General features: G+C 42.4%; 2 protein-coding genes across 4 annotated transcripts in view; one reads left to right on the top strand and one right to left on the bottom strand.

Annotated features, from left to right (window-relative positions):
* Positions 1 to 14914, bottom strand: part of FAM168A (family with sequence similarity 168 member A) — a 208123-nt gene that overhangs the window by 179010 nt on the left and 14199 nt on the right. The window contains exon 1 of one of the 3 annotated variants that reach the window (XM_066368385.1): positions 11674 to 11710. The exons of 1 other annotated variant lie outside the window; for it this stretch is intronic. In XM_066368385.1, coding sequence (XP_066224482.1) covers positions 11674 to 11676 — 3 coding nt within the window. In that variant the 5' untranslated portion in view covers positions 11677 to 11710. Of the gene's footprint in view, positions 1 to 11673; positions 11711 to 14914 lie in introns of those variants that run through there. One more of the 3 variants, XM_066368395.1, reaches the window with a different exon arrangement.
* MRPL48 (mitochondrial ribosomal protein L48) overlaps positions 1 to 14914 on the top strand; it is a 358297-nt gene that overhangs the window by 89493 nt on the left and 253890 nt on the right. The gene's annotated exons all lie outside the window — the stretch shown is intronic.

A 14914-nucleotide genomic window follows, 5' to 3' on the forward strand; every position in this document is an offset into this window, starting at 1 on the left:
TCACCCAGATATTTTGACATTAGATAGACAAAACCTTTCTTAAAATCCCAGATGACAATCAAAACCAAACTCAGCTATTCAGTCTTGAATCCCTAAGCAGAATTTCTTCCCAGTTCAGAAGATCCTCTAGTTACCTAGTAACCACCTGCCAGCCCCAAACTAAAGAAAATTGGCTCTGCACTGGGTTAATTACCCACCTAGCCTGAACAATCTAAAACGAAGGCTGGAATAAAGGAAATTGTCAGTCAGAATGTTAGTGAAATTATCCACAATAGAGACCTGAGAATCCAAATACCACTGGGCAGTTATTTCTATGAGAATAAAATCACAATTTATAAGCCCTGCAAATTACACCATTATTAAAACAAACATCCCATTGAGGCTAAAGCTATCAGATAAATGGCTTTATTGTCCCCATTGTTTCATCCACTGCAGCAAAGAGGTGCAAACTGAATGAGCGGTTACCAGAAGCAGCAATTTCTAGGAAATTACAATGCAGACCTCCATCTTAAGGCTCCCTTTGTGTTGGGCTATAAATGCTCTGGAGGGGAAGAGGGAAACGGAGAATCAACTCTTCACCACCCCCAAACTCAGACCCTGACAATTGTATAAGCAGAACTCACCAGTTATCCCCACATTTTCCTTTTTGTTTTCCCCCCAGTAGGTCATTCCTGGGCTGGCCCTGCAGTAAGGATCTGAACTCAGCAAATTCACTTTATTTACCAAGAAACTGTTAGACAATTTTCCAACCCAAATAAACACAAACAGAAAAGACAAGAAAATGTCCCCTGGTCTCCTTGGCTCCCACAATAAAAAGTACCTCCAGTCACAATGAGAACTAATGGAGAGCCCTGGCTGGGTAGCCCAGTTGATTGGGGCATCAACCCAATATGCCAAGATTGCAGGTTCAATGCCCGGTCAGAGCACAGATAAGAATTAACTAATGAATATAGAAGTCAAAAAACAAATCAATGTTCCTCTCTCTCTCCTCTAAAAATCAATAAATTTTTAAGAAGAGAACCAATAGGAAAGTACATAGAATTAGCTCCTCCCATTAGAAAAAAAATCCCTTTACAATAGCTGTTAACATCATAAAACGCGAACTGGGCCCTGGACAGCTGGCTCAGTGGTAGAGCGTTGGTCTAGCATGTGTATGTCCAGGTTCGATTCCCGCTCAGGGCACACAGGAGAAGTGACCATCTGCTTCTCTACCCTTATCCCTCTTGCCTCTCTCTCTCTCTCTTCCTCTCCAGCAGCCATGGCTCAATTAGAGCAAGTTGGCCCCAGGCGCTGAGGATGGCTTCCTTTCAGTCACTAAGAATAGCTCGGTTGCTGAACAATGGAGCAACACACCTCCTCATCTTGTAGGGGGCTAGCCGGGTGGATCCTGGTCAGGGCGCATACCAGAGCGCCTCCCCTCCTCTCACTTAATAAATTAAAAATAAGTAAATAAAAATAAAACTCAAACTGCATTTTCAGACTAAATAGGAAATCTGAGCCACTACTAATGGCTATCCTGGGCCAAATTGCATCATGGAATGGGGAAAGCAAGAATAATCCCTTCAGTGATACCTCACTGAACTCCACAAATCTAACCCATTTTGGAAATGGAATGAAAGAAACTAGCATCATTAGGTATCTGCTATGTAACAACTACTGTACATACATAATTGCTAATCCTCACAATAACCCTCTGAGACAGACTAGATCTGACAGGTGAGAACTTAAGGCTCAGAGAAAGTAAATAATTTGCCTCCCCCCAAAAAAAAATTAAAATAAAAAAATAATAATTTGCCCAAAGTCATACAACTACTAAATTAAAATATGAATTAAAGTCTCTCTGACTTTAAATTCTAAGCACTTTTAACCTTTGGTTTTTCCTTTTCTGTGCTATTAGTAGAATCTAATAAAATGTACTTTAAAAAAAAAAAACTTTAATGGCCCTGGCTAGTTGGCTCAGTGGTTGAGTGTCAACCCAGTATGTGAATGTCCCGGGTTCAATTCTTGCTCAGGGCACACAGGAAAAGCAATCATCTGCTTCTCTACCCCTCCCCCTCCCCCTTCTCTCTCTCTCTCTCTCTCTCTCTCTCTCTCTCTCTCTCTCTCTCTCTCTCTCTCTCTTCTCCTCCTATAGCCATGGCTCGATTGATTCCAGCGCATTGGCCCTGGGCACTGAGGATGGCTACGTGGAGCCTCCGTCTCAGGTGCTTCAGATGAGCTAAGCACTGGCCTCAGACCGGGGTCATTAAGTGGACCTCAGTCTGAGCACATGCAGAGTCTATCTCCCCTCCTCTCACTTGGAAAGAGAGGGAGAAAATGAAAACTCTAAGATATCAAATCTAAGTGCCACCTGAACCTTTCACAAAGTTCTAATGCAGATGAACTATGACTTCATTATATAATTCATTGTTAAAATTCTCCTTTAATCCTCTCAACAAATTATGTGGTATGAGCTCCCTGACTTTATATGTGAGAAAACAGGCTCAGATTTTATGATTTGCCCAAAGCACATGGAAACTAAAACCCAGAACGCTGACTACATGCTCATTTCTCATGAAATTTTATCACAGTGCCAGAATTAAACACAGGCATAAAGAATTTAAAAATATGCTATGGCATTCTTTGCTTATTTATGAAGAAACATCTGTTCATAATTAATAGCATGTGGACCACTGGGCATGGAGGAGGAAAGGAAGGAGTACCAGAAAGCCCTTTAGGACCTCAAGCTGCCTAAACCTAAATTTTTCTGTTTGAAGAACACTAAAAACTCATTCAGTGGGAGGGGACACAAGGTCTAGGTGATATAAAGCATTTTGGAGCTCTGTACTCTGGAACACCAACTGAAATCTGGACTGGTAATACTGACTTCCAGGGACTGAAGGACGGTTTTGTGCCAGGTACCCTACTAGGCTCTTTCTACACACTGTTCCTATCTTCTTCATGATCCTTTGGAAAGGTGATAGAATCCCTATTTTACAGATTATTAAACAAGGCTGAGATATGAAATGAACTAATACAGTGGCAGACTAGAGATCTGAATCCTGATTGGTCTGACTTCAAAACCACTGTTGAAACTGGAGTAGAAAGGAGATCAACGGTTGCTGGGATGGGAAATCAGGGAGAGCAGGAAGAAGGTATTAAAGAGGGTTACCAAGAAACTTTTGGGAGCTCAAGTATATATTCACTATCTGAATTCTGGTGATGGTTCCACAGGTGTATGTATTATACATATGTCAAAACTTAGCAAACTGCATTAACTTTGAATTATTTATTGTCAGTTTTACCTCAACAAAGCTGTTCAGGAGGGAAAAAAACACATTTTTCTTTTTACAAACCACTAACCAGGACCCCAAAATATCTGCCCTTCAATTGTGTCTGACCACAGGGAAGCCAGACCAAGGAGTTCTCAAACCAATTTAGTTCTAAGTTTATGTAATTAGTAAACAACACTGAAAGTTTTAAGTACCTAAGAGTAACAAATTATTTCCAAACACTATACAGCATTTCAGAGTATATTTCCATTCAAGTGAAATGCTAATTACAAAATGTAGCCTGGTAAAAGGATAGAGTAAAGATTTTAGAATCACACAAATCTGGATTGAATACCATCCTTGGTTCTTTAAAATGAATCTAGTCAAGTTGCTAAATTTGTATCTAGTTCCTCATTTATAAAACAGAAGTGATTATAACAATGAATCATACTATGTGCCAAACAATCCTCCCAACAACTATATACTATAAATATCACTATATCTCTATCTCATAGATTAAAATAAGCTATAGAAAAATTAACTTTTGTGTGTGTGTGTGTGTGTTTGTTTGTTTTTACAGAGAGAGAGTCAGAGAGAGGAATAGATAGGGACAGACAGACAGGAACAGAGAGAGATGAGAAGCATCAATCATTAGTTTTTCATCGCGCGTTGCAACACCTTAGTTGTTCATTGATTGCTTTCTCATATGTGCCTTGACCGTGGGCCTTCAGTAAACTGAGTAACCCCTTGCTCGAGCCAGCGACCTTGGGTCCAAGCTGGTGAGCTTTGCTCAAACCAGATGAGTCCACACTCAAGCTGGGGACCTCGAGGTCTTGAACCTGGGTCCTCCGTATCCCAGTCCGATGCTCTATCCACTGCGCCACCTCCTGGTCAGGCAATATTAACTAACTTTGAAGGTCACACAGCTGGGAAGTACAAGAGCTGGAATTAAAACTCACCTTGCAAAATTACTTTGAAGAATAAACTTGAAAAAGGAAGTGAAACAGTATCAGTGTTAGTGGTGTAAAAAGTATAGAAAGCTCCCTTATTCACTAAAGCAAGCTTCTGGCCCTGATAGGATAGCTTGGTGGGTTAGAGCATTGTCCCAATGGATGCACAAAGGTCACAAGTTCGAGTCCCCCATCAGGGCACATACAGGAAACAAACTGATGTTTCTGTCTCCCTTCCAATCTCCCTAAAATCAATTTAAAAAATAAACAAGGCGCCCTGGCCGGTTGGCTCAGTGGTAGAGTGTCAGCCTGGCGTGCAGGAGTCCCAGGTTCAATTCCCGGCCAGGGCACACAGGAGAAGCGCCCATCTGCTTCTCCACCCCTCCCCCTTTCCTTCCTCTCTGTCTCTCTCTTCCCCTCCCGCAGTCGAGGCTCCATTGGAGCAAAGATGGCACGGGCGCTGAGGATGGCTCCGTGGCCTCTGCCTCAGGCGCTAGAATGGCTCTGGTTGCAATGGAGCAACGCCCCGGGGGGCAGAGCATCGCCCCCTGGTGGGCATGCCGGGTGGATCCCGGTTGGGCGCATGCAGGAGTCTGTCTGACTGCCTCCCCGTTTCCAGCTTCGGAAAAATGAAAATAAATAAATAAAATAAAATAAAATAAAATAAACAAGGCAAGCTTCTCTAAAGAAGTCTGGTGCCTGACCAGCCAGCGGCGCAGTGAATAGAGCATCGGACTGGGATGCAGAGGACCCAGGTTCGAGACTCCGAGGTTGCCAGCTTGAGTGTGGGCTCATCTGGCTTGAGCAAAAAAAAAAAAGCTCACCAGCTTGGACCCAAGGTCGCTGGCTTGAGCAAGGGGTTACTCGGTTTGCTGCAGCCCCACAGTCAAGGCAATATGAGAAAGCAATCAATGAACAACTAAGGTGACACAACGAAAAACTAATGATTGATGCTTCTCATCTCTCTCGGTTCCTGTCTGTCTGTCTCTATCCCTCACTCTGACTTTCTGTCTCTGTAAAAAAAAAGAAAAGAAAAGAATTGATGTTTCTCATCTCTCTCCGTTCCTGTCTGTCTGTCCCTATCTATCCCTCTCTCTGACTCTCTGTCTCTGTAAAAAAAAAGAATTGATGTTTCTCATCTCTCTCCCTTCCTGTCTATCTGTCCCTATCTGTCCCACACTCTCTCTCTCTCTCTTACACACACACACACACACACAAAAGTCGTCTTTGGTACTGAAAGGAAAAAATAGTTTTTAAATATTCCAGAGAACTTTTAACTGATTAAGGCTAGTGGTGTGAACTTTACCCAATTTATCCCTAATTCTCAATCTGCAAAAGAACTTATTTTTCTCTGTTTTACTGATGGGGAAAATGCAATTCTGAAATGTTAAATAAACTTCAATGGCTCAGATAGAAGTCCTCTGACAAGAAACAGAATTCTTTTACGTTCAGGTGTTGCCATCCAAGCCACTCAGAACCACGTTCAAAATTTTTTCAGGGACCACTTGTTGGGAAAACAGCTGTGTTAGGCTTGCTCACTGGTTTACCAGCTGCAAGCACTTTGCTTGATTAGTGCGTGAGCATGTAGCAGCACCTTGTGTGTATAGTCTACGTAAGACTATGGGTCCTTGCGCTCAGGGTGGATGGCAGATTATGGATTGCCTGCCCACCACTGTGAGGGGCCATTTTGTTGTTTGTTTGCCTGAGAAGCAGTTTCCCACTGCCAGTTTGCTCATCGCTGTTGCAAGACTCCATTAAACAGGAATGATCCAACACTTTTCAGCTCCACAGTTTCTCTATCATCTGCCCGAATCCAATCTGGACCTGCCAGGTCCAGGCCACCTGCATCACACCACTCCTTAAGCATCTTAAGTAGTATCTTCCATTAGAGCACAGAACTAAATAAAGTATTGTAGATTCTGGATTTTAAATTCTTCACACTAATTCACGATGTTAGCATATCATAAATGACATCTATACCCTAATATACCCAATCTTTTCCTCTTATTTCTAGTTTGGATAAGAAATTGATGCTTCAATCTGTCAAAATTAATGAATAAATTAAAAACAAGAATATAAAATTTGTCTAGTATAGCCTGAACTGTGGGGGTGCAGTGGGATAAAGCATCAACCTGGAACACTGAGGTCACCGGTTCAAAACCCTGGGCTTGCCTGGGAGTTCATGCTTCCTGCTCCTCCCCCCTCCTCTTTTCTCTCTCTCCCTCTCCCTCTCCCTCTCTCTCTCTCTCTCTCTCTCTCTCTCTCTCTCTCTCTCTCTCCTCCCTGAAAACAGAAATTGAATAAATAAAGCCTTTAAAAAAAAAAAACTAGCCTGACCAGGCAGTGGCGCAGTGGATAGAGCATCAGACTGGGACACGGAGGACCCAGGTTTGAAACCCCGAGGTCGCCAGCTTGAGCGCGGGCTCATCTGGTTTGAGCAAGGCTCACCAGCTTGAGTCCAAGGTCACTGGCTTGAGCAAGGGGTCACTCGGTCTGTTATAGCCACCCCCACCCCATCCCCTGTCAGGGCACATATGAAAAAGCAATCAATGAACAACTAAGGTGCCACAACAAAGAATTGGTGCTTCTCATCTCTCTCCCTTCCTGTCTGTCTGTCCCTATCTGTCCCTCTCTCTAACTCTGTCTCTGTCACAAAAAAAATAAAATTAAAAAATAAGTAAATAAATAAATAAAACTTTTGTCTAGTACATTTACCAAGTTCTTTCATATATATAAAATCCTTGTAACTTTCAAAGGTAGAAATAAACATGATTATCCTCAATTTACAGGGGAAAAAAAGAGGTTCAGAATGTTTCAACAACTGGCTCCAAGTCAGACAGCTAGTAAGTGGCTGAGCTGGGGTTCAAATCTTCTACACAAAAGACCTTGGTCTTCTTTCAGAAATAAGCTTAGGTGTCTACTCCTCCAAGAACTGATTCCTGAAAAAAGTATTAACACCTCCTTCTCTGCTCCTTATTTTACAGCGCCTACAACACACTTAAGTATATTTGTTTACATTTTCTCCCCTGCACCTGGGGGCTCCTTAGAAACAAAGACCACATCTTACTAATCTCTGTGTTTATCATTAGAACTACCTAGCACAAGGCCTGATATCCATGTTAACTAAATAAATGCATGCAGAAATGATTATTTTTGCCTGGTACCAAGATTCCAGCAAAATATTTTTTGGAAACCATAATTAAATCACCTATCAGAAACTACTGAAGGCTTAATAGGGCAGTCATAAATACCCCACTTTTTTTTTATAGTTATCACACAATACCCCATGTAATGCTGGTGGCCGAGGCCAGGCAGGTCTACACTGGATTCGGGCAAATGGTTAAAGAAACTGCAGAGTGGGAAAGCTTTGGGCCATTCTGCTTAATGGAGTCTCACAATAGCAGAGAAGCACATCGGCAGGGGAAACCCACCTCTCCAGCACACAAACAGCAAAAACAGCTTCTCACAGTGGCATGTAGGCAATCCGTGCATCTGCAATCCCCCATCTCTCCTGAGCACAAGTACCCAAAGCCTTATATAGACCATACACATAGGGCACAGCCACACACTCACACACCCATCAGGCAAAGTGCTTAGAGCCAGTAACTGCGTGAGCAAGCCTAACACAGCTGCCCCACATCTCACATTTATTAAAGTCTGTCATCACACTACTGTAACAGATAAGTCAAATTCTATATTTAGGTTCAAAAAAGTCAAATGCACAAGCAGAGTACTGATGAAACAGTTTTGTAGCACTCATTTTATGTTACTAAAAGTTAAAACTGACAAAAGGTTAATAGAGAGAAAAGAACCAAGAGTTAGAAAGGCAATCATAAGATCCCAGCTTCTACATTACCAATGCGATCTTCCTTCATTCATTTCAAGTGGGATTTCATGATCTCTTACAAGTCAAGTTTGTTCTGAATATCTGCTGTACATGAGTAGCTACTGCACGCATTGCTCCACTAACCCAGGCATGGGCAAAGAATAGGGGAAAGCTTCATGAGAGTGGACTGAAGTGCAGTGGATACAACACAAGGGGTGGGAGGAGCTACAAATGGCCACAACAGTCAAGTCATTCTGCTAACACTCAGCCTCCCTAAAACAACATAAAGTAACTGCAACTGGGTGGGAAATTACAGTTGCTAACAGACCAGACTAAAACTATGGATTTGCTCAACAAGATGCCTATTCTTACTGATCCCTATTCTATGGTAGGTCCAAAATTGGGCTCTTGAGAATAAAAGGATGGTCAGATGCAATCCCTACCCACTGCAAGTAAAGAAGACTAATAAATAAATGGACAATTACAACCCGAGGAATTTCACTGATATTTTTATTTAGAAAGAACTATCAAAACCTCCATGAAATGTCCAAAGCAATCCAACCTGTTTCATCTAGACAACAAAATTTTAAAAACTGGAGAGTCAAAGGCCATACCATACTTTCACTGGTTCACCAAGAAATACAGGCAAACAGCCAAAATTAGAGCATCATTGCCGGGAAGACTAAGTCCCAAAATACAAAAACCAATAAATTCAGTGCTTTACTTCTCTAATAAAAATGCTTTAGCCTGACTAGGCGGTGGCGCAGTGGATAGAGCATCCGACTGGGACGCAGAAGACCCAGGTTCGAAACTTCAAGGTCACCAGCTTGAGCGCAGGCTCATCTGGTTTGAACAAGGCTCACCAGCTTGAGCCCAAGGTTGCTGGCTCGAGCAAGAAGTCACTCGGTCTGCTGTAGCCCCCCAGTCAAGGCACATATGAGAAATCAATCAATGAACAACTAAGGTGCCGCAACAAAGAACTGATGCTTCTCATCTCTCTCCCTTCCTGTCTGTCCCTATCTGTCCCTCTGTCTGACTCTGTCAGTCACACACACAAAAAAAACGCTTTTTTTTTTTTTTTTTTTTTTTTCATTTTTCTGAAGCTGGAAACAGGGAGAGACAGTCAGACAGACTCCCGCATGCGCCCGACCGGGATCCACCCGGCACGTGGGCGATGCTCTGCCCACCAGGGGGGCGATGCTCTGCCCATCCTGGGCGTCGCCATATTGAGACCAGAGCCACTCTAGCGCCTGAGGCAGAGGCCACAGAGCCATCCTCAGCGCCTGGGCCATCTTTGCTCCAATGGAGCCTTGGCTGCGGGAGGGGAAGAGAAAGACAGAGAGGAAAGCGCGGCGGAGGGGTGGAGAAGCAAATGGGCGCTTCTCCTGTGTGCCCTGGCCGGGAATCGAACCCGGGTCCTCCGCACGCTAGGCCGACGCTCTACCGCTGAGCCAACCGGCCAGGGAAAAAACGCTTTAAAAACCAAAATATTGTTCCTTTTTCACATGCTCAAAATCACATTAAATCCTGTATTTCATATTTCATTCAAGAAGGACAATATGAATAACAGCTACCAGTTATTATTTAGATATGCCAAGCACTATGATCAATACTTCATAAAAAATATCTCATTCAATCCTAGGATTTATGTACTGTTATTACTGCCCCTTCCTTTTTATTTATTAGAGAAAGAAAGGAAGGGAAAGGGAGGGGAAACAGGAAGGGGGAGGGGGGAGGGAGAGGTAGGGAAAGAGAAAGCAAATGAGAGAAAGAGAGAGAGAAGAACATCAATCTGTTCTCTTATGTGCCCTGACCCAGGATCAAACCGGCAACCTCTGCACTTTGGGACGATGCTCTTACCAACTGAGCTATCCAGCCAGGGCTGCCCTTCCCTTTTTAAAGCTTTTTTACCGCCCTGGCCAGTTGGCTCAGCGGTAGAGCGTCGGCCTGGCGTGCAGGGGACCCGGATTCGATTCCCGGCCAGGGCACATAGGAGAAGCGCCCATTTGCTTCTCCACCCCCCCCCTCCTTCCTCTCTGTCTCTCTCTTCCCCTCCTGCAGCGAAGGCTCCATTGGAGCAAAGATGGCCCGGGCACTGGGGATGGCTCCTTGGCCTCTGCCCCAGACGCTAGAGTGGCTCTGGTCGCAGCAGAGCGACGCCCCGGAGGGGCAGAGCATCGCCCCCTGGTGGGCAGAGCTTTGCCCCTGGTGGGCGTGCCGGGTGGATCCCGGTCGGGCGCATGCGGGAGTCTGTCTGACTGTCTCTCTCCGTTTCCAGCTTCAGAAAAATACAAAAAAAAAAAAAAAAAAAGCTTTTTTACCTGGTCAGGTAGCTCACTTGGTTAGAGAGAATTACCCAATACGCCAAAGTTGTGGGTTCAATGCCTGGTCAGGGCACATACAAGAATCAACTAATGAATGCATAAATAAGGAGAAACACAAAGCAATGTGTCGATGTATATGTGTCTCTCTTTCCCTCTCCCCCTTTCTCTCTCTAAAGTCAATCAAAAATTTTTTAAAATATGAAAACACAGAAAAGTGAAGTAACTTGCCTGAGGTCTGATAGCTAGTGAGGGGGAAAACATGAGCAAAATAAATATATTGAATATTATCTATTTCTGAAGAGATCATTAACAATCTAATGAAAATGCTTCCCATTTTATCTTTTCAATTCCTAAATATCCACATGATTTAAATAGTTTTATACAGTTTATCATGAAGAAGGTTGATCCTTCCCCATAGCAAAAAAATAGTGACAGGACCCTAGTATGTAACTTTGTGGAACCAATCTTTGTAACACAGTAGCTCAGAGGAGTTAGGTTACAATCTACTCTGTAAAAACTAGTTCACTCATTTAGCACTGATTTAATTCAACAAAATGTACTATGCCCTATTAGGTACCAGGTACCAAGGATATACAGATAGTGAGATTCTGTCCCTGGAAGACAGCACAGCATGTAGGAAAGAGTACTCATAGGTTTTGGAGACAGAAAAGTCAGGATAAGTCTGAGCACGCTCCACATCTCTAAGCCTAAATTTTCTCCCAAATAAATTTAAATAATTATAACCACCTTATCGGATAACTGTGAGTTTAAATACGATAACACACACAAAGGGCCTAGCATAATGTAGGTACACAATGATGTTAATTCTCCACCCTCCAGAACGAAGGTTCCAGACTGTGTAAGGGTGCTGGCTGAAAGGTAAAAGAATGCTCACTACTGACTTGTCTAGCTTGCCTCCTTCCATTCTTTTCTACCCAATCAGTGAAAACTCAAAGTCATTACACAAGATTACTTGGCTGTAGCTTCATCTGCATTTTTTTTTCCTACAGCAAATAATCCAAGTTAAGGTTAGGAAGATCCAGTTCACCCAGAGAACCACTTTACCTACAGATATGCACACTTCCCTAAAAGGCCACTTTATACCGTTCCTTCCCCACAAGGTAGTGAAGAATAAGCTCCAAGCCCAATGATTTCTAAAATCATGACAAAGTTGTAAAACTGTTCACTCTAAAATGTTTTCATTCTAAACCAAATCAACTGCATTCATGCTGGCTTTCAAAACAATGTAACAAAACCACCTATTTCCAATAAGAAATAAGCAAAGACTGGAAACATAATCATGATAACAAATGAAAATATACCATCTTGTATTGAATCAGGGCAGTGACACCAAACTGCATTCTTCACAGACGGCAAAAAAGAAAGCTAGTTTCAGTTTCACTAAAGAATGTTCTTCGAGACCGAAAAAAAAAAAAAAGTTAATGGAGTTCATCACCACCAAACCACTATCACAAGAAATGTGAAAAGTACTTCCTTAAGAAAAATAATAAAAGGTCAAAAATACAAATATGACTACATATCTATCAGTAATCACTTTAAATATAAATAAACTAAATGCTCCAATCAAAAGATATAAGGTGGCTAAACTAGCTCTTGCAAGACCCACACATACATTGCCTGTAAGAGACTCATTTCAGATTGAAAGACACACATACTGAGTAAAGGGATAAAAATTGGTATTTCATAAAAATGAAAATAAAATTTTAAGAAGCTGGAGTAGTAATACTTAGACAAAATAGACTTTAAAACAAAGGCTTTGTAGCAAGAGACAAAGAAGGACCCAGGAATTCCACTTCTGGGTGTTTATTGGAAAAAACCCTAAACACTAATTCAAAAGGGCATCTGCATCCCTATGTTCACTGCAACATTATTTATAATAGCCAAGATATAGAAGCAACCTAAGCATCCACTGATAGAAAAAATGGATAAAGAAAATTTGCTACCAAAAAATATATATATATATTTGCAACATATACACAATGAAATATTACTCAGCCATAAAAGTGAAATTTTGCCATTTGCAATAACATGGATGTACCTAGAGGGTACAAATACCCTATGATTTAACTTATATTTGGAATCTAAAAAAAAACAAATAAATGAACAAACAAGAGCAACAAACTCATACGTAAGAAGAATAAACTGATGGTTGCCAGGTGGGAGGGAGGTTGAGGAACTAGATGAAAAAGGTGAAGGAATTAAGAAGTACAAATTGACAGTTACAAAAGAGTCATTAGGATGTAAAGTACAGCATAGGGAATATAGTCAATAATAATGTAATGACTACATATGGTGCCAGGGGAATACTAGACTTATCAGTGGGATCACTTTGTAAGTTACATAAATGTCTAACCACTATGTTGTATGCCTGAAATTAATATCGTATTGAATGTCAACAGTAATTAAAAAAAATGTATTGATTTTAGAGAGAGAAAGAGAAAGGGGGAAAACATCAACTCATAGTAGTTGCTTCTCATATGTGCCTTGACTGGGCAAGCCAGGGTTTCGAACTGGCAATCTCAGCATTCCAGTTTGACACTTTATCCACTGTGCCACCACAGGTCAGGTTAAAACTTTTTAATAAAATAGCTAAACGAATGTTCTTCGGCCTGGCTAGCTGGCTCAGCGGTAGAGCATTGGCCCAGCGTGTGGAAGTCCTGGGTGCGATTCCTGGTCAGGGCACACAGGAAAAGCACCTATCTGTTTCTCCACCCCTCCCCCTTCTCTCTCTTTTTCTCTCTCTCTTCTCCTCCCACAGCCATGGCTCAAACAGTTTGAGCAAGTTGGCCCCAGCACTGAGGATGGTTCCATGGCCTCGCCTCAGGCACTAAAATAGCTCAGTTGCTGAGCAACTGAGCAGCAGCCCAGATGGGCAGACATTGCCAGATAGGGGGCTTGCCAGGTAATCCCGGTCAGGGCACAGTCAGTAGTCTCTGCCTTCCTGCCTCTCACTTAATTAAAAAAAGTTCTTCAATAAGCCACACAAATTATTAATTTTATTAAATCTCAATTCTCAACTACACATCTTTTGAATATCCTGTGATAAAGGAAGTATACATAAAGCACTTCTCCTGCATACCAAACTATAAGAGTTGTCTCAAAGAAAAGCACTAAAAGCATTTGTGCAATTGAGTTGTAAACTGAGCTAGCTGCTCTTTTCATGAAACACCATTTTTACTTGAAAGAATGACTGGCAGAAAAACTATGATTATTCAAACTTACATGTTTGGCAGACATTTTTTCAAAAATGAACAACGTGAGATTGTCACTTCAAGGAAAACAACTGTCAGAATTTATTCCAGTGATAAAATTTGAGCTTTCAAGTAAAAATTAGAAAACACTTATCTAATGAGATTGGTAGTAATATTAACAAATGTGATTTTTTAACATTGGATGATAGAATATGTCAGCATACAGTAGATCTGCATAATTCAGTGAACCAGTGTTTTCCAAATGACCAATGCATGATGTTACAATACCATGCATGGGTAGAAGCAGTGGTGGGATTCATCCGATTCACACCAGTTCAAAAGAACCTATACCTAATTTTTTGTTGAGTTCAGCAAATTGGTTACTAAAATGGTACTTGTAATCAGGTTTTATCTATGGTGAGCGCCTGGGCAGCTGCCCGATGTAGAAATCACGAATTTACATTTCTTATTCTTCTTTAACATTCATCTGCGTAACAGTGTATTCTAAGCACCCACAGTAATGTTCATTCTGTCCATAGGTAAAGGAATGGGATCCTACTCCTACAGTGAAAAGATGGTTACGGAAAAATCACACAGCTAAAAATGCTTGGATAAAAGTGAAGAAAATTGGCCCTGGCCGGTTGGCTCAGCAGTAGAGCATCGGCCTGGCGTGCGGAAGTCCCGGGTTCGATTCCCGGCCGGGGCACATAGGAGAAGCGCCCATTTGCTTCTCCACCCCCCCTTCCTCTCTTTCTCTCTCTTCCCCTCCCGCAGCCAAGGCTCCATTGGAGCAAAGATGGCCCGGGCACTGGGGATGGCTCCTTGGCCTCTGCCCCAGGCGCTAGAGTGGCTCTGGTCGTGGCAGAGTGATGCCCCGGAGGGGCAGAGCATCGCCCCCTGGTGGGCAGAGCATCGCCCCCTGGTGGGCGTGCCGAGTGGATCCCAGTCGGGCGCATGCGGGAGTCTGTCTGACTGTCTCTCCCCGTTTCCAGCTTCAGAAAAATACAAAAAAAAAAAAAGTGAAGAAAATTGCAAGTGAGGCTGCCAATCAAGAAGTAGTATGGAGCCTGACCAGGCGGTGGCGCAGTGGATAGAGCGTCGGACTGGGATGCGGAAGACCCAGGTTCGAGACCCCAAGGTCACCAGCTTGAGTGAGGGCTCATCTGGTTTGAGCAAAAGCTCACCAGCTTGAGCCCAATGTCACTGGCTCAAGCAACGGGTTACTCGGTCTGCTGAAGGCCCACGGTCAAGGCACATAAAAAAAAAAAAGAAATAGTATGGAAATAAATAACAGTTTTATTGTTTTTTATCAGGTATTATTTAATACTTTTTCATTAATACTTTAAAATTC

The sequence above is a fragment of the Saccopteryx leptura genome, chromosome 1, assembly GCF_036850995.1.
Source record: "Saccopteryx leptura isolate mSacLep1 chromosome 1, mSacLep1_pri_phased_curated, whole genome shotgun sequence".
NCBI classification, from domain to species: Eukaryota; Metazoa; Chordata; class Mammalia; order Chiroptera; family Emballonuridae; genus Saccopteryx; species Saccopteryx leptura.